This window comes from Mixophyes fleayi, chromosome 1 (assembly GCF_038048845.1).
Source record: "Mixophyes fleayi isolate aMixFle1 chromosome 1, aMixFle1.hap1, whole genome shotgun sequence".
Lineage (NCBI taxonomy): Eukaryota > Metazoa > Chordata > Amphibia > Anura > Limnodynastidae > Mixophyes > Mixophyes fleayi.
In genome coordinates this window covers 354,800,900-354,820,130 of record NC_134402.1, presented here as the reverse complement: position 1 = coordinate 354,820,130, position 19,231 = coordinate 354,800,900, and the positions used below count along the sequence as shown (strand labels likewise).

The following is a 19,231-nucleotide window of genomic DNA, read 5'->3' as shown; positions in this document are numbered from 1 at the left end:
AACAGTTACTATGGTGGCAGATGCTTTGCAGGCAGGGCAACTAGTTACCAAGCTCCGTTAACTAGTTACCAAACTTTAAATGTCATTAAAATTATTGATTTTAGTGTATAGCTGATTTATGGAGTTTTTAAAAAAAAATGTAAAAAAATATTTGCTCACTGGTCAATTGAAGCAGTTCTAAAAATGATTCATGTTTACTATAGCATTTTGGAGGACATGTCTGAAAACAGTTTCACAGATAACTGCAGAACACTTATTGTTGCCCATGTCAACCAGTCTGATTCTGCATCTTTCTAGTATAGTTTAGGAAGTGAAAGTCTTCAAACTGGAGCATCGCACACATTGTCCCAACTGCAGAAAGCTACACATTGCAGGTATGAAGCATGTGACTGGTTGCTATGGGCAACACCACCTTTTTGTACACAGTTACATGTGGAACAGTTTTATAAAAGTCTGCTTATAGTTTTCAGTAAATAATAATAATTTGGATGTACAACAGCCCAGGAATTGGAGGCCACGTTTTTTGGTCTTGTACATTCACTTGTATAGGTTACGCTGCTCTATGTCTTGGCTTATCTGATTCAGTGTGTGCGAGTAGGTACACAGCACAGTATGTATAGTGAATTTCACAAAGAATGGAGGTAATATAATTAAAAAGAAAATATAAACTGATTTATGAAGCATATAATAAAACATTATTGCAATTTGATTTTACCATCTGGCAGGTTGGTCCTAATGTTGACCAAAGTGCAATAAAATTAGGGTGTTACTATTTTTATAAATTGTCATACACAGCAAAAGTAACTGTGACAGTGCTGGCATAGCCTTCAGTATCTCCTATTGTTCTCATGTTGTGTATCAACTTCTTACAAGATCTCACAACTGCTGTTGCTGTTTTTAGAGCTTTTCTACTCAACCACTTGCCAGCAGGTTGTTTACATCTATGTTTTTCTGTCATTACAAATATGCAATATATGTATCTCATTAATGTCAATGTGATTTCTCACAACATCTTTGCCAATCTAGACTACTGTTAACTAATGGCTATAATAATGGCTTGTCCTATTACAAAGTACAAATACAGTAAAAGAAAAAAAAAAAAAAGAGAAAGTCTGCAAAGTTGTTACTCGCTGTTAATGCATGCGGTTAGTGTGACACTGCAGAGCATGAACTGTGCACAGAGGAACACTGCATTTCAGGTAGTACAATCATTACAATTTAGCATATGATGTGTATTTTGTATGCTTAATACTGTGTGCATGTAACAGAATGAAAGTATGGACAAGTCACAAGATCATTGCATTCACTATGAACATTTAAGGTAGCACTGTACAAACCTGGTATACTGCTGTGTGGTACATGGTATCAATAATATTTTATCTATACATGCAACCCTTAATCTGGGTACACACTTATGCAATTATCATGCAGATCGCATGTTTTATGACCGTTTGGTCAGATATTGCAAGAGTGTACGCTCTCACCAGGGGCAAACGCAGGATTTGTAGAGGGGGATTTCCACACTATGCCGCCAGTGGGTGTGACTAGCATGCATGGGGGCGTGGCTATAATTTTAGACAGAGCTTTGCTGCTCTCCAACTCTTCCTATCCCCATATTATACATGGGCAATGCGGCGTGCACTACTGTTAGGTGCACGCAGCTCTCCCTTTCAAGCAGAACTGTGTGAAGCGGGAGCAGTGTCCAGCCATCTCGATTATACAGTGCCTCAGGCTTGGAGGGGGGTTTCCAGGAAACTAGAACCCCCCCCCCCCCCCATCCCTCCCCCTCGGTTTCCCTATGCTCACGATCATGTTTTATCGTCCCAAGACACATTGCACCTTTTGGTTTGTTGTGTTTCTAAACTTTCTAAAACTCACAATCAACAATGGAACGATGTGTGGCAAATGTGGATGTACGTACTCACGATCAGCAGTGTTTGCAGATCTCTATAGAGTCATGGGACTAGATTTACTAAAATGCAGGTTTGGAAAAGTGGAGATGTTGCCTATAGCAACCAATCAGATTCTAGCTTTCATTTATTTAGTGCATTCTTCAAAATGACAGCTAGAATCTGATTGGTTGCTACAGGTAACATCTCCACTTTTTCAAACCCGAAGTTTAGTAAATATACCCCATGATCTTTTCAGCATATGGTTATGAGAGATGAAGATCACAGATCTGAAGGTAAATTGAGTAGGTGTGAAAGCATGAAACCGCATACTCATTGGAAACTTCATTGGTTGATGAAATTGCATCTGAAGTAAGATTGCATAGGCGTGTACCCAGATCTACTCAATCTTATATCTGTTCTAAGTCTTATAAACTTCCTTTACTATAATAGTCCCCACCACAATGCTGGGCAAGTACTGGACTGTCTCTGTGGTCATGCTACAGCAGGAGAAAAAGACTTCACTGATAATACATCTGCAACAATGTGACAAAAGTGATTGCAGAAAAGGGGGCTGGTTGAAGCACAGTGATGTTTACTGCATGATGATGAAGGTGGCTGCATACCTATAACTACTTACATCTCACTCTGTAATAGATCAATAATCAGTTTTATTAAATCCATACAATGTCACAATAGTATGATTGCCAGTCCATTGAATGCATTTGGAGTAAGGACCAATATTTCAGTTGTTTCTTTTCGTTTGGCTTATAGCATTACACCATGAGACATACATATATATTTTTTTTGTTAAAGTAACCTATATTTGCTTCTTCATTAGCTCCACAGGAAAAAGATGTGTACCTACTGCATCAATGAGATTTATGAAGCGATTATGTGTTGTGCTCAGACACTCTGATTGGCAGCTGGATGCATGATAGTTTATGTTCAACAATCCCACAATCAGCCAGTCAGAATGATACATGAAAGCACACACCCACTACATGCAAAAACAAAAATGACACCCAGCAACACACAATGAAAATTAATCATACAAGAGAGATAAGCCTTCTGATTGGCTGCAAAGTGGGATCATCTGCAATCAACCCAGCTGCTACCATGGGCATTATGGCTGTGAACATCCTAATGGAAAACAGACACAACAGAGAGCAATAAAGATATGGAATGTCAGTAATTAATTGCAGCCACTGAAATAATAAAAACAACATATTCCTATATATAAATAAGAAGTATAGTATATGCAAAATGGGCTGCATGTTTTGGGATTTTAATTAACAGTGTATTGTACCAACAAATGCATTGTAACTGCTACCAGAAAACATTCAATCTCAAGCCTGACAGGCCAATGATCACGATCTGCCAGTGTCACAGCAACTGGGCTTTATGGGATCTGGGCTTTGAACCTGCATGCAAAAATTGCTGGATTTGTCCAGTTTATCTGCAGCTATGAACAATCATATTGGACATGGAATTAGTGACTCTATGCTGCCTGAGCAACCAGATCTGTCTTTGTATAGGCATGTTTAATCACAGTAAAATGTATTTATATAGATTATTCTCACAAATGTATAACAGTATGAAAAGAGGAGGTGGCCATAAAGCAGTGATCACCAGCATCTAAGGCCCCTTGTAATTGTAGTACTACATAATAAATGTGGTATAGTTTACAATTTTTCTCCATGGTTGTTGCTTGATGAATCAGATCATGTTGAGGCTGTGACATCCATAGATAATTCTATGTTGGTGCCCATTGAATCAACAATATAACGGATAATAGACGGGAGTCTTTGTATAAAAGACTGTAAAAGAGAAACTTCTCTTTGATGCCTCTGACTTATCACCAAACGGAATATCTTTTCCAATGGTGACCAAGTTAGGATATTCCTTATCCAGACCAGGCCTTGACAAAGATAATATATTCACATATCTTCATACGTGTCTTTGAATAACGTTTAACATTTTCAGTCTTGTCTTTCTCCTTTACAATCTAACTCAATTAGACATCACAGAACATAAAATATATGCAGCACAATCCCTGCACTGCACAGACCTTCCCAATGCAGCCTCTGGACATAGGTTGGCAGCTTTCTTCCATAACACAAAAGAAAACACATAATTAAGCAGAAACCTAGATATGCCAAATAATTTGACACAATGGTAATGAAAATACAAAAATGTTTTACTGTATATATGCCTCATATAACACAAGGCTTACGTTATCCCCTACTGTGAAATATAAGGATAACAGAAGTCACCAGAGTTCAGTGACCTGTATAAAGTCATGGGACTACTAAGTTGTATCCAATGCAATGAAATAAGCTTTTCTATTGTCATACTCAAGGGCAAAATATATAGAGCTGCTTGGACAATAAAGTTCTCCAAATATGAAGATCACCACTGATGCAATATTAGACTTAAAAGTCCTTTTACAAAAAAACTTGGCATTCCCTGTCTTCTGCAGATGTATGGTTCAGCAGTTTAGTTGTACAAATGACCTGTCTGACAGGATACATTGGAGGGCAGGAGCTCCTGCTGTGTACAGGCTTGCACACTTGTTGTTACTGTTTTTTTAATATATATATTTAAGCTGGATACAAAATGATGATGTCAATATTGGTCTATGGCTTTTGAAACTGATGGCATAAATACATTTTAATTTCTGTTTTTAATTTGGTTATAACTATACCCAAGAAAAAAAAACACATCCCACTTTTAAAGCTGGTATTACATGTTAAATGTATAATAAATAGATTTAAAAACCACACAATATCAGCACAGCTTTGAGATGGAGATGATTGATATGCCGTATTCCAATTCAGCCTCAGCTCTCATAATGAAATGGTTTAAGTGGCACGAATATACAACTAAGGGTGCCTAAGCAACTGGGGGCTTAGCCTCCTCTTCCGGGGCCCCCTCACTATCACCCCCACACAATCCTCCCAAGAGACCCAATTTATATAATGCTAGTAATGTTCACTGTAACTGGTTCAGCTATACTAAATGTAGTAACCTATTCATAGTCTATTATATCTGGTTGTTACATGTATTAGCTATTCATATATGGTAAGACTCATTGAGCAAATCCTCCTCCCCCTCTCTGCGAGAGGTCACCCCTCCCAAGTCCCCCTATGTTTTGTACCCTTTTCTTCTTTCTGTACCCCAATAACTTGCAAAGTTTTGTTCAATAAAAATTATTGATGCTAAAAACACCACAATAGTAAGCATACATGCAGCACTTTTTATGCCACCGTGGTCTGCTCAGTGAATGGTGTTCGTCCACATGGTGAACATAATATTTACATAATTTGGCATAGGGATGATTGATCTCAATGAAGATTCCAAGCAGGGCCGGTGCAAGGGTTCTCAGCGCCCTAGGCAAAATGTCAAAATTCTACCTCATAGTTTGCAAGTCAAATATAGAACATGAGGTGCCAATAAAATCATAATTTTCTCCACCATACTTTTAAAATCAAATATATAGCATGAGATGCCAAATAATAATCAACCCTCCCCCCCCCCATTTTTTTTCCCTGCCAACTTCCTGGATTGGGCGTTGGGCACCCCTTTTTAAAATAAATAAATAATAATAATAATAATAAAAAAAATAAATTGTATATACTCACTGTTTTTTCTCCTGAAGACTGGTCAGCAGATGCAGGGGGGCTCTTCAAACTTCTTCTATCTTCTCCAATGGCTGCCCAATGCTCCTTGACTTCTACACACAGAGGAGGGGGGGGGTGGAGCGGTGCATGCCGGAAGGGGAGGGGGCATCGGGAAACAACTTTATTCACACTGTCTGTCAGCGACAGACAGTGTGGGAACATTGCTGGACGGAGGCACCGCCGGAGAGTGATATTATCACATGATCACTGACTGATGTCAGTGATTATGGGTGAGTGTGGAAGGTGGCCCGGGCGCATGGAATAAATAAGAGAACGGCCACTACAAAACAGCAGGCGCCATTCTGCTGCTGCACCATCCTCTGTCCCAAACAGCTGACTAGATTAGAAAATCTAGTCAGCAGCGCCCTGCAGATCCCGGCGACCTAGGAAACTGCCTAAGGTTGCCTAATGGAAGCACCGGGCCTGATTCCAAGTACACTAAAAGCTTATTACTGCACGGTCCTGTGCTGTGGATGAGTTCCCCATTCCAAATGACATGAATGCAGCTTAGAATTGATGGACCACAGCTGAATAAAAAGATCCATATGCAAGTAGCATTATAGCCATTAAGAAATAGGAACAATAAAAAATATTAGAGCAATCAGTTTGGTCTAGTGAAAACCCTCTTGGCATTACACATTATGGCTATCATTTATTAGAAGATTCAGACACTTAAAATTAAACATAAAAATATCCAGCTATCTATTTTTATTATTACATACCATGTTCAATTTCAGCGTTTTTTCAAGTAACAAAGGCACCTTTTTATTAAGCTGCGATTATCCAAAAATCCAGAGATAACAGCTCTTTTCTCCCGAGAAAGGTCATCACAGCTATTCTTTCAATTTATTAAGGCATTAAAAGCCGGAGAAACGAGAGATTTCTCCAGCCTTAACCTATTTTTAGCTGGACACTGCAGTTACCATAGACATCTATGGGGACTGCAGTCTGACACTATTTAACAAGCGGTGAACAGCAATGAACGCCTACAGATGGGCTTAGCTTACCTTTTTAATGGAGTTCTTGGGTGTCCACCTTCACTGGTGAAGCCAAGGTGAATCCATCACCGGGTCCCATCACTATGCGCGACCTTAGCTGTGCATGCGCAGTAGCCACACAGGGGTCACGTCCTCCTTTCGCCAGCAGCTTTAGGCTGTTCATGCAAGAGTTTTTTTGCTCACTTAGGAGGTGGTTTTGCCAGGGGAGGAGTTGGGCATTCCTTGCAAAGTAAAGAGAAGGCACACAAGTGCCACTAATATTGCATATTCAATGAAATTTCTTTTAGTGAAGCAAAATTATTGAATAGAAATATTTTTAGGGGTGTTTCTGGCTTTGCTAAAGTACTTGTCCTCAATGTTGCACTTTGAGTGAAAAGTGCATTTCTAGACGTACGCTAAGCAATGTAAAAAACACAAAACATTACACACACACACACACACACACGATGATGCCCCTTCACTCTCATGTTTAATTTACATAATAAATCTAAACCAAGCAACATTTTAGGAGAGAAACAGAAAAATGTATTTATTGAAAGGGCAGGTAAGAGGTTGGACTTGATGTGATGTGTACACTTTCGTACATGTCTGCACACTGAGGCAGACTTCTAGTTTACAGAGGAATCTCGCAAGAGCATCTTCCAGCCGCACCGGTTGCCAAATCACAGCGATTTGTGGTGCTTATCAAGTGCACGCTATAAATAAACTCAAGAATGTTCATCTTCTACCATTGAAATTTGCGAGGCAACCAACAAACTGATCTTATCTTTTAGATAACTGAACTCCATGGCAGGTCACGGGCGTATCATGTGCACTTATGGAATGTTCTTACATACAAGCCTTTAGACATATTCAAAATAAAGGCCCACTCACATAGGTTATCTACACCAATCTCAGCCTTGTTCAGCTTAAAAATACTCCAAGCAGATTTCAGACAAAGGTTTAATGGAATTGAAAATGGTTAGATGCATCTGTGACAAGGATAGTGCTGTGGAATTAGTGGCGCTATAAAAATAAATGATGATGAGGATGTGAACATACCATAAGTTTACCTATGGTGAATCTGCAGTTGTTTTATGTCCTCATCTTCTATTTATAGAGTGCCATTAATTCTGCAGCGCTATACAAAAAACATCAGTCCCCATTCATTGTAGCTTGCAGTCTAAATTCCCTAACATTTAAACCTGTGCCCCCCAGTTCCTGTTATCCCTCATAGTTGTGCCCCCAGTTCCTCTTATCCCTCATACTTACCTCTGGAGTCAGCATCTTTCTTTCCACGTTAGCTGCTTCACTAAAGCAGTTTCAGCCATTTTCGGCTTCGTTAGTTTGACAGCTGCGGATCTCCGGGTGCCAGATAGAAGTAGCCACGTGCCATGTCTGGCACACGTGCCGGGGGTTGACAACCCCCGTCTTAGACATTATATTTCAGGAAGCTGAGTGATTACATGTGCATGTGTAGAAACATTTCCAAACATTACCCTGCATGAAAATTTCTGAAAACTACTGAACGTTGTGTGGCCGTAATGAATTGCCGGAAAATGCAGGAATACAGCAACTGAAAAGGTTCTGCATATATAAAGACATGGTATAACTACTCCAAATACCCTGAGAATTGCCCCAATTCTTGCACAGTGAAATCAAGACCCTTGATAATCCAGTTTAACTTTGGACCTACTATGCTACGAACAGTGTACGTTTACAGGCACTTTTGATTAAAAAAAATTATTTGATGATCAAATCCATCAAAATAACACATGTATGGGTAAATAAAGAAAGGTCATAAAAATCTGCTTTATAGGAAGGTCAGAAGGATGCTGGCTAAGAAGTTTAAGGGGCAAGTGAGCTTGCTCACCCACTGTGCAATGCCGCATTTCATTAGAGAAGTGGGTGGGATCTGTGAGTGTGGTTTGCTCTCCCAGGAGTCTAGTCAAACTCCCTGAAATTTGGGAGTCTCCCAGAAATTCCAGGAAAGAAGGAAAATATGTGCTAACTTTTGCCTGCTTTGTTTTCGCCGATCCTTGACCTTGGCTAGTGACCTCAATCATTCTGCTCTCTCCAATCCTGACCTCAGCTTGTGATCTTGATTAGGCTACCTTCTCCCATCCCTGACCTCGGCTAGTAAGATTGGCTGTTCTGGTGTCTGGATGTGCTTCCTTAATCTGTGGGCAGAAGACAGGTAAGTAGTAAAATTAATTAACTTGCCCTCTGAACTATGTCTGGTAGGTTCTACTACTGTCTTGTACGAGCAGCATTATGGTGTCCATCTAACATTTGACATCTAATGTTTTTATATAGCATCAAGCTTCCCTGATGACCTCCACAGACTATATTACAGCTTAGTCATCAGATGAAGCACTGAAATTGATATGAATATGTTTATCCTCTTAAAATACTATGTGTCAGCAATGACATATATAGTACTATTAATCTGTCTTAAGCAAATGCAATGCAAATGAACAACATGAATAACACTTTTACAAATAACCATGTAAAGAAGTTATGTGGGGATAACACAAGATATGATGCCATACTGATGATACACATCAGAGTCATGCAGTTTTATGGTGCGTACATGCTCAACGAGTATGGAACTCATTGGGAAGTAAAGGAAGGCCCTTTTACCTGGAAAACGCCACCATGGAGAAAAGACACGTAAGCCATGATGTGAAAATAAGCAAATAATTGAATACTGTGTGGATGTCATCACTACAAAAAATGAAAAACAACTTGGTTTATGACAGTGTGACCTCAGTGAGTGTAAGACTGGACGATAAATTGGAAGAGGCCTTTTTTTAAAGTAGGTAAAGAAAACTAAACTTTGTGTGTTCATTTGTTGTACTGAACAAATAATATTATATATAATGGAAACATTTTAACAACATGAATGGTTGGACAAAATAAAATGACAGATCAGAGGATCAAGAACCAAATTGATCAATTACGACACCTTCATGAACTTTTAGGCTGTCGTTGATGGCTGAAGCCAAATGATGGCAGCATACTAACTAAAGCAAACATACAGCATGTTAGAGATATAGAGCCACCAAGCCAACTACAATATTATATAATATAAAAATATACACACACATGGGCCAATAGGGAGCAGGTTAATAGGACATCTAGAACATTGAATATAGGACAATGTATCAATGAAAAAGTAAAAACAATGTATTCAGATATAGTTGGAGGGGAAGTGGATAAAACCTCACATATAGATTACCAGCAAGGCTGAATACAATTTTTTATGTACTATGTAGTACTGTGTAATTTTCCAAATATCTCTTTTAAAACTTTACATTGAGGGATATTCTCAAAAGTGTTAGTAAGGGCTTTATCTTGCTGTAAAGCACAAAAACAAAGCAACTTGGGTATTCAATTTTTCCAAACAGTTTAACAAAATATAATATTAAATTACCAATATTTTCAATACCATTTTCCTGATATATATACACACACATATACACTTTTTTCTTTAAAGGGCTCCAGTTTGTTAACCTTATGCCAGTATCTTTAAAACACATTTGATTACCAGTAAAGTACACATACAACTAACTAAACCTATAGAGAACAAGCAAATTAAAATCTGTTTCAGCAGGATGTCAAGGCCAGACATAAAATGATGATTAAACATAAGGGGTATAGTTATAATTGAGCAGCTTATGTAATCTTTAATCGCCCTACATACTACATATAAAAACTTGGGTAGTACTAATAAGAGAATGCTATTTGGAACTAATTATGCAGCTTCATTACAGTGTGAACACACAGAAAGTCAAAAAATTATTATTTACTGTATGTGTGGTGGGTGCAAACTGTTGGCCTATCAAGTACTGCAACATGGAAACACAGCTTGAAGAAATTACTTACAGTCTTTTGATACCAGATTCCTGGGGGTTGGGTGCTTTGGGCGTAATTATTGGTGACGATTGTGGAAGCTTATTTTCCTCATCTGCTTCTTCGCTGGAGAAAAATAATATTTTAATCAGAATCAATGCCAATTATTCACATTGTGACACTGTAAATGTGAAGGTTAATGATATGAGTTAAATGATAATTCCACCATTAATATAATGCTAGTACCCTGTATTACCTATGGGTTAAACAGAATTTGTGCTTGTAGAACAGCCAACATACCACGTTTGGTTTTCATGTAGCAGCTACTGGTGGTTAGCTGTAATGATTCCATGTCTCAGTCTTTCCATATTTTCTAGGAGATAACCTCCTTATAGATACCCATGCATTTGGAACACCACTCAGATGTGGCACTCGACTGACCACACAGAATTCAAGTCCCAGCATGGCAAACTATTCATAGTGGGAAAATAGAATTCAGAAGTGTACCACAAATGATGTGTTCTGGTAGGGACCTAGGTTTCATGGACCATGTCCCAAGCAGCCATTGGGACATGAAACGGTTATAGCTGTCAAGCGATAGCTGTAACTTAAAGCTGTAGGTTGGCTATTCGATAAGCAAAAGTTATATTTAATATATACATCGGTGACTTCAGTGTCAGGAAACATTGGTGCATCATACCAGGTGGAAATTCTGAGTAACAGGTAATAGTCATACAATGGAAAACATATACAACTGGGATTAAATCTATATATTACCTGTAAATTAAATACATTTGCTATAATTTACTCAGTTTCAAAACACACTCATATTTAAGTTTGTATTAAGATTGTATTTATTACAATCATTTTAAATTGGTGTGTCACAAAATAATGTGGTATTGTGCTGGCAGGCGTGTCACAACACCAAGAGAGCATTTTGTTGGAGTTATCCTTTAGGAGTCATAATCTTGCAATTTTTATTTATTTTCCTTCCCATAAATATTAAAATAAAAGGGCAGTGCACATATGAGTGTTTGTGGAAGAGCCACATGCAAACTGTACAGCAGAACGTGAGCGTGATCATGTTTTACTGGGCTGTTATTTCAATGTACATATGTAATATGTTCTAACCGGGGAAAACAATTATCAGGCAGAATCCATGTAAACAACGTTTTTCAACCTGTAGGAAACCTACTACCAGCATGCCCTGCCAGTTGGACTTGCTATATAAGAAAAACAGATTTCCAGAAAGAAACAATGTTCTCTGGATGATTAAAAAACAAAACAAAACTTATCAATAGCATGTTGGAATCCTCACAGAACATAGGTCACTTGATTATCTCTTCTGAAAGATTCATACGGCCTCTTCCAGGACAGTAACTGGCTCATTAATTACCCACATTTAAGTTTAACAGCTTGTTGGTCTTACCAGCCTAACATCAATCAGTAATTTGTCAGATCATTTCTTGCACGTCGTGCTACCTTTTATAATAAGCAACCTCCTCCTGCAGCATAAAGACTTTGGCTTTCAGCTCGTTTCTCTCGTGTAAGACATCTCGCAGTTCTTGCAATGTAAACCTGGGCCGACTCGAGTCTTTGAGGTCAATGGACATTCTTTCTGAGTCAAAAATATAGTCTTCATTTATGGCTTCAGTCTAAAGAAAGGGCAGGACAGCATACGTCATATATTAACAGGTGTGTGCATGTAACTATGGCATAAACAAGGAAAACATTTACATATCTGTACCCTATAATGCAAGTGTACTAATCATTATTATTACTTAGGTCTCTGGCTAGCAGATAATCAGATAAAGTGTATTATGTATACATGGTTTAAGGCATATTAACGGCGAGGTTATGTACTAGATGTCATATGTCAGTCTCAGGAGACAGATTATTGTTACCTTCTCTTTTGTCTCATCACCGTTTTGCATCTGCTCTCCTTTCAACCTTTCCCTCAGTTTTCCAATTTCCACTCTCATGTTACCAGACTCATGTTCCTTGGCTTGCAGATAGGCCTCCAGCTCCACCTTCTGTTCAATCAATGATTTCCCCTGTGCCTCCACCACTGTAATGCGATGTCGCAGGTCGTGATTAATCTTCATGAGGCGATTCTGCTGCTGCTGTAACTGCAGTGTGCCCACAAAGACAGATTACATGGATTTCAGTAGTCACATTTGCACAAGATAAACACATTTTATGCAGAATTAGTTCTGCACTGGGAGTCGCCTGGGATTTGCAATGAGATGCATCAAGGCATTTAACTGCAGATATAATCTGGAAAGTTACCAATGAGGCACTTTCATGCACACTTTACTTACCGGATAAACAGACTTGCAAAGACATTCAGACATTGCTTTACATGGTTATTTTAAATCTTTAAATAACAATTTCACACTGGGTCAGTTTTGCTAGTGCTGACTAACACAATTAACCATCCATGCTGCACCCTCCATGCTGTGCCCCTTCAAACACTGCTTATCCTTCTCTTCCTTTGAAGTCAACACCATCTGTCTATTCCATTGGTGCACAACATTCGGCCTGTATCCAGCAAGGCCATTTTTAGTACCCTGCAAGAAGCAGAACAGATACAGGAAGGCTTAGGACAGAAATAGCACAGCAGTATTTCTGTCCCGGCATTCTGGTCCTTCTATATCTGCCCTGCATTGTACTGGGACTCTCTGTTGTTGGCAGGGGGCTCTACAAGTTGTAGTGAAACCCGAAATTGTCAGTGAAGTCAATCTGAATGAATGAGCTTTACTCTGAGTCTATGCCAGACTGTCTTTGCACTACTGGGGAGCGGAGTCTCAGGAGGCCAATAAGAAATATGCAAGGGAATGAGATGCTACAGCGGTGGGGTAATGTTGCTACTCTGCAGAGGTAGGGGAATGTGATGCTACATGGGGGAGAGCGCTATGTGCTACTATAGAGCTGACAGAATGCGTTACTACAGAGGTGAGGAAGTGAAAGGTGTTGCTGCAGAAGTGAGGGTGCGCCATGATTTTGTCCATATGAGAACTTTTTAACAATGTTCAGAGGTATGGTATAACTGCAAAAAGGTTTCTTTATCACCTAGCAAATTCGATATACTTTAAACGTTTTATAGTGGCCTCTTCAAATGAGTACTATCTCCCAATGAGGCTCTTGGACTAAAAAAAGGTTATTCATCCCTAGTCTATTCTCTCCACATTTGTGTAGCTTTTATTGTGTGCCCACATGCCCAAAAATGAAGTTTCCCAATTCCTTGACAACTTTGCCTCACTTATTTGCTATATTTTGACCTACCTAGTCTCATACTAAGCGATTTCAAAATTTCCATTGACAACCCCACTGTATCTGCTGCTACATATATTCTCACTTACATTCTCCTTTGGTCACGCTCAGTGGACTTCATCTCCTACCCACTCTCTTGATCTCATCTTCACACTTCTGCTCCATCTCCAGTTTCTCCACCTTTAGTTTCTTCTTCACGTTCTCTGACCACAACATCCCCTTACCTCATGTAACCCCCCCATATCCAAATCCACACGCACACAGCAACACCTAAACGCTCTCAACCCGATCCACTTCTCATCTTCACTTAAACTACGCCACTCTTGCACAACTACCTTGCTCTGTCGTGATCTGGCTATCTCTTTCTACAACACTCATTTCAGCCCTAGACAATGCAGCTCCAGCCACCATATACAGTCTCCGGTGATCCAAACCTCAACTATGGCACAATAAACAAACTGAATACTTGCAAAAGTGCCCCTGTACGTCCGAGTACCAATAGAGGAAATCTCCATTTTCTTCTCTGTAAATTCATTCTTTCATCTTACAACACTGCCGTTGTATTTGCCAAGACCACCTAATTCACTTCTCTAGCATCCCGACACCTCTGTCATTTTTCATGTGCTTCTGTGCCCACCTGCACCACAACCCCCTTCTTACATCACAGCCCAGGTCTATTCCACCTATTTCAAAGACAAAATCAACACGACATCTCCAATTGCCAGACCCCACACAACACCCACTTTGTCATTCACCCCCAATCCACCCTCATACATTCTTCCCAGTAACCGAGCTGAAACATATAAACTCATCTTACCCTATTCCCTCCCAGCTCCTCCGTTCCCTCTCCCCCATTTCATGCCCTCCTCAATCTCACCTCTTCAACCTGTCCCTCTCCACTGGTAAATTCACATCCTCTTTTAAACATGCGCTCATTGCAGTCTCCAAGCTTGCTGCCTTGTCACATTTGACTACTCCCTCTACTTTATTCCTCACATAAAGTTTCTCTACCAGTCCTGTCACCTCCATATTTCAAATATAGATAGAATATTCCACATTCTCTCATCTGTTGACTACTGCAACCTATTTGGCATCCCATTCACCTACCTATTCCTGCTTCAACCTAAGGAATCTCTGATCACAAATTTTTAAAACACTCTTTAGAGCTTACCTTACTACCACGGTTACTACCCACACAACTTTCCAATATCCACACTGAGCCCCACTTGCTTCTCTAGTCATAGGTCTACATAAGATTGTGTGCTCTCATGATTAAGGTGAACGGGAAATAACTTTGCAGATGTAATGGTTATGCTAAATATATGTAGGCAACTTACACCTTAGGTGGAACATTATTGGGTGAATTTATGATACTGAATAATCTAGGGATCACTGTAATAACAGCCTCAGCAATAACGTTGACTACCAATCTCCTGCATCCAGAGCCAACAGGATATTATTATGTACAGTATTAAAATAGGCATAGACTTGAGAGAAAAATATAATTTTGACCATTTACAAGACACTGGTGAGGCCTCACAGATGGTGCAGAGAAGGACAACTAAATTTGTAAAAGTTATTGGAGATCTCAGTTATGACCAAAGAAAAAGTTAATTTACACTAGAGAAGAGCAGATGTAAGGGGGATATGATCACTGTGCACACATATTAATGATCCATACTGTAAATGGTGTAAAACCTGTTTAGCTTAAGAGTACACAAGGGTAACTAACCCTTGTAAATGGAAGAAAAAAAAAAGATTTAATCTCCAGCTATAAAAACTTTCCTTTACTGTAAGAACCATGAAACTGTGGAATGCTCTCTCAGAAGGACTGGTACTGGTAGACACTGTAGAAATATATTAAGAACATGGATTGGAGGTTTTCCTAACAAAACAGAACAGCCAGTGCTACTGCCATTAATAACACCATATTGTTTGCTGATCTTGGCAATTGAACAATTGCCAGTATGGGGTCAGGAATTCATTTCCCCCTCTTAAGACATTTTGGACTATGGCTTTGTCATGTTTTTTGTGCCTTACTCTGGATCAATGATTTGAGGATGTAATGGAAAAAAGTTATTCAGGGTGAAAGTTAATTCAGGAAAAATTAGCAAGGTAAAGGGAAGAAATTGTCAAGTAGCTGAATCAAGCTGGTTATACGGGGTGATGCTTATATATACAGTATGTGTGCACTTCACTGATGCTGTGCATTTTGCTACTTATAAGGGTAGTGATGTGACATAAAACGAGTGGGTCATTTATCATTAGTACATTCAAAGATTGGAAACACATAAAAAAAAAAAAAGTTACAAAATAAAATAACTGCAATCCTAAAGATGAACAGATTTTTACCGCTTCCACGTCCTCATTCTTGAGTACAAGTTCTCTGTCTTTGGCTCTTATTTCATCTCTTTGTTTATCCACCACCTCCTTCAACTTTTTCATCACTTGCCTTTCTCTTTCTGACATGCCTGAAATTGAGAAAAACGATCAACAGTTAAAACAGGGACAATTCAAGGACATTGAGGCCCATTGAAATATTTTCCCAGGGTTCAAATAAAAATTTACAGAGCTTCTTCGCTACTATTCCCTGCTCCTCTAATCCAAGGGTAGATTTACTAAAGCTTCTAGAAAGGAAAACTGGAGGTGTTGCTCATAGCAACCAGAAACTAGCTAGAATTTATTTCAGTGCATTCTGGAAAATGATAGCTAGGATCTGATTGGTTGCTATGGACAACACCTAAACTTTTCCTTTTTAAAAGCTTTAGTAAATGTACCCGGTAAGCCATTTTTTTAAAGAAAAAATTACATTAAAAAGGTTTTAACATTGAAAAATCTGGTTTCGATTTATTTAACCATCTCAATGATTTTGGCTCATTCACAACATCGACACACATCACAATCACAAGTTCCACTAGAACAAGTATCACTGCCCAAGTAGTAAAATTTACTACATTTGATCCTCTTGTAATTTTCTAAATGTTTTTGGGGTTTTTTCTTAAATGGCTTCTGGGGTGACCATAGACTTTGAAAATTACATACTAGTAGGTTAATTGGCTGCTATCAAAAATTGACACTAGTCTCTCTCTCTCTGTCTGTGAGTGTGTGTATGTCAGGGAATATAGGCTGTAAGCTCCAGTGGGGCAGGGACTGATGTGAGTGAGTTCTCTGTATAGCGCTGCAGAATCAGTGGCGCTATATAAATAAATGGTGATGATGATTATTAGTAACCTTTAGTCAAACAGTATTTATTTCACTCTGGCAAGAAATTAAACCAATATTTTGTAAGTGTGTACTCAGTAGCTAAACCAATGGTGGGCCACAAGCGGCACTCCACACCTTCACTTGCAGCCCCTGAGCCAGCAGCTCCCGATCTTATCAGAACAGGGCAATCAATTTCCTCATCACGTGACCTCCTCTGCACAGTGCAGGGAGGTCATGCAGCATACCCGGAGGAGGAGGGAGTACACCTTTGAAAGCTAAAATCCCGTCACTGAGATAAATAGTGCTGTGAGAAATACTATTAATCAGTGCATGCAAACATGCGCCATAATTACAATAAATGTAGGGTTTATATTTTATTTTTTCAGAAAAAGGACACGGTTATAAGTTATTGTTCATGGAAATATTTATCTCTGCAATCTGCTAATAGATAATGAAATATCGTTCATATTACCCACCAGAAACCTTTAAATTATTTTTTTTTCTTTTGGACACTGTCTAAGAAAATGTTTCTAGAGTTGTTCCACATGTATATTCTTGGCTGGGACCCAAGATCTCTCCTCAGGACCATATCCTTTGCAATCTAATAGGAATTGAAGACTTCTACAAAAGCTTTTACTGTTTTAAGATTTTTTCAGTTTCATATTCTTGTTCACTTTTGTTAATGATTGGAGGAGGACTAGAATGAAAATTTGATGGTCTAGAAGAAAGAATGAATTTCAATAATAAAACATGTAAAACGCTAGAAATTCTGAGTGACATCAGTAGGCAAAGTTAAAATGATACCAGGTCAATAACTACAGTAATCCCAGAGGTTCCAATGAAATTAGGGCCCAGCTTAGTTAAAGGGAGAAGATTTTTTTTCTGGTTGAAGACCAAACTTTGACTTCAATGTAGGATACAGAGATCAGAATTCAGAGTTCTGCTGAAATGTTTGGAAAGGGCATGTTGCAATGAGGATCGCACTTCTTACCAAATTTGTTTCATATGAAAAACTGTAGATTATGCCTCTAGGACATCTAATAAATGAGGTAATGTCAAGAAAAAGGATGTGTGGGGACTGCCATAGACACAGAAAAAAGGTGAATTTTCCATGAATGAGTTGTTATGAGCACACTGTGTTGAAAACAAATAATTGGACCAATCCAACTGATAAACAGACATATAACAATGTAAATACTATTCCAATGACTAGTTGTTCCATCCAACCATCAATTTGTGGATGACAAGCAGAGGAAAATCATAGTTTAATACTCAAGAAGCAAATGGTTTTGGAGATACCAGGATGATCTGATCATTTTGAATTGTGTGCCTCTAATAAAACAGCCAATCGAAGATATTATGGAACTTAATGCAACTTGGAAGGGTTTTCTACTGTAGACAGGTCCTAGTTTTATTGTATCTGAAGGTGTAGGTTTTAGGTTAAGGTAGCAATGATCTGTGACCTGGGTATGAGGGAAAGAACATCACTAGTATCAGTATCCTATATATTCATGAAGGACGCTCTGAGACAGAGCATCAACTTTTATGTTCTTGTATCCTGGTCTAAAAGTAATAATACAGTAAATCTAAGTCTATTTGGTCAAATAGTTATGATATATATTTTTTTTTCTCAAAAGGTTTTTTATTAAGTTTTTAGTATAAGAATATGTAACAAACATAGCAATTACCACAGAGTACAGTGCATAATGTAGATCCAATAAATCAAACAGGACTGCCCATAAACCATCAAAAAAGTAACAAAAAACAATAACACAGGAGACATTAAAGTACACATAAGACAAAGACTTCAAGGGGGAGGAGGAGGGAGACAGACAGGGGGGCAGGAGTCATAGACTGGCCGTATTGACCCCAATCAACCATAAAGGCACATTTTGAGAACGGGACATCTACCCTCCAGAGGGGTATACAGCATGGGAGATTTAGGTGGCAGACACAGGTCTATACTTTGAGAAGAATTCGTACCATGTGAACCATTTAACCAGGGACGAGGAAGCCCTTGAGGTATAGTTAAAGCCTATGGTTTCCATCTCATAGTTGTGTTGAACTTTACTGATGATTTTGGTGAGAGATGGAACCAAGGTGGATTTCCAGCTTTGAGCTATTGCGGCTCTGGCTGATATGAGTATGTGCCCAGCCACATAGTGATTATGACGCTGAAGATGAGGTCGATATAGGTGTAACAGTGATATTATGGAGATCACGATAATGCAGGTGCAAAAATACTGTAACGAACAGGCTTGCTCCGAAGGTCTTATCTGCCGGTATTGGCGCTGCTAAGCTAGGAGGTGCAGACTCTAAACACACCTCTGGTCTTTGCCATGGACCCCCG

General features: G+C 38.9%; 1 protein-coding gene across 4 annotated transcripts in view; it reads right to left on the bottom strand.

Annotated features, from left to right (window-relative positions):
• The window catches only part of RILPL1 (Rab interacting lysosomal protein like 1), a 38,888-nt gene that overhangs the window by 4,197 nt on the left and 15,460 nt on the right, over positions 1-19,231 (bottom strand). Inside the window, exons 3-8 of one of the 4 annotated variants that reach the window (XM_075177325.1) lie at positions 16,030-16,148; positions 12,309-12,533; positions 11,887-12,059; positions 10,438-10,530; positions 9,193-9,276; positions 2,945-3,032 (exon numbers count right to left, since the gene is read on the bottom strand). In XM_075177325.1, the coding sequence (XP_075033426.1) occupies positions 2,945-3,032; positions 9,193-9,276; positions 10,438-10,530; positions 11,887-12,059; positions 12,309-12,533; positions 16,030-16,148 (782 nt within the window). Of the gene's footprint in view, positions 1-2,938; positions 3,033-9,192; positions 9,277-10,437; positions 10,531-11,886; positions 12,060-12,308; positions 12,534-16,029; positions 16,149-19,231 lie in introns of those variants that run through there. The other 3 variants (XM_075177342.1, XM_075177351.1, XM_075177334.1) reach the window with 3 other exon arrangements.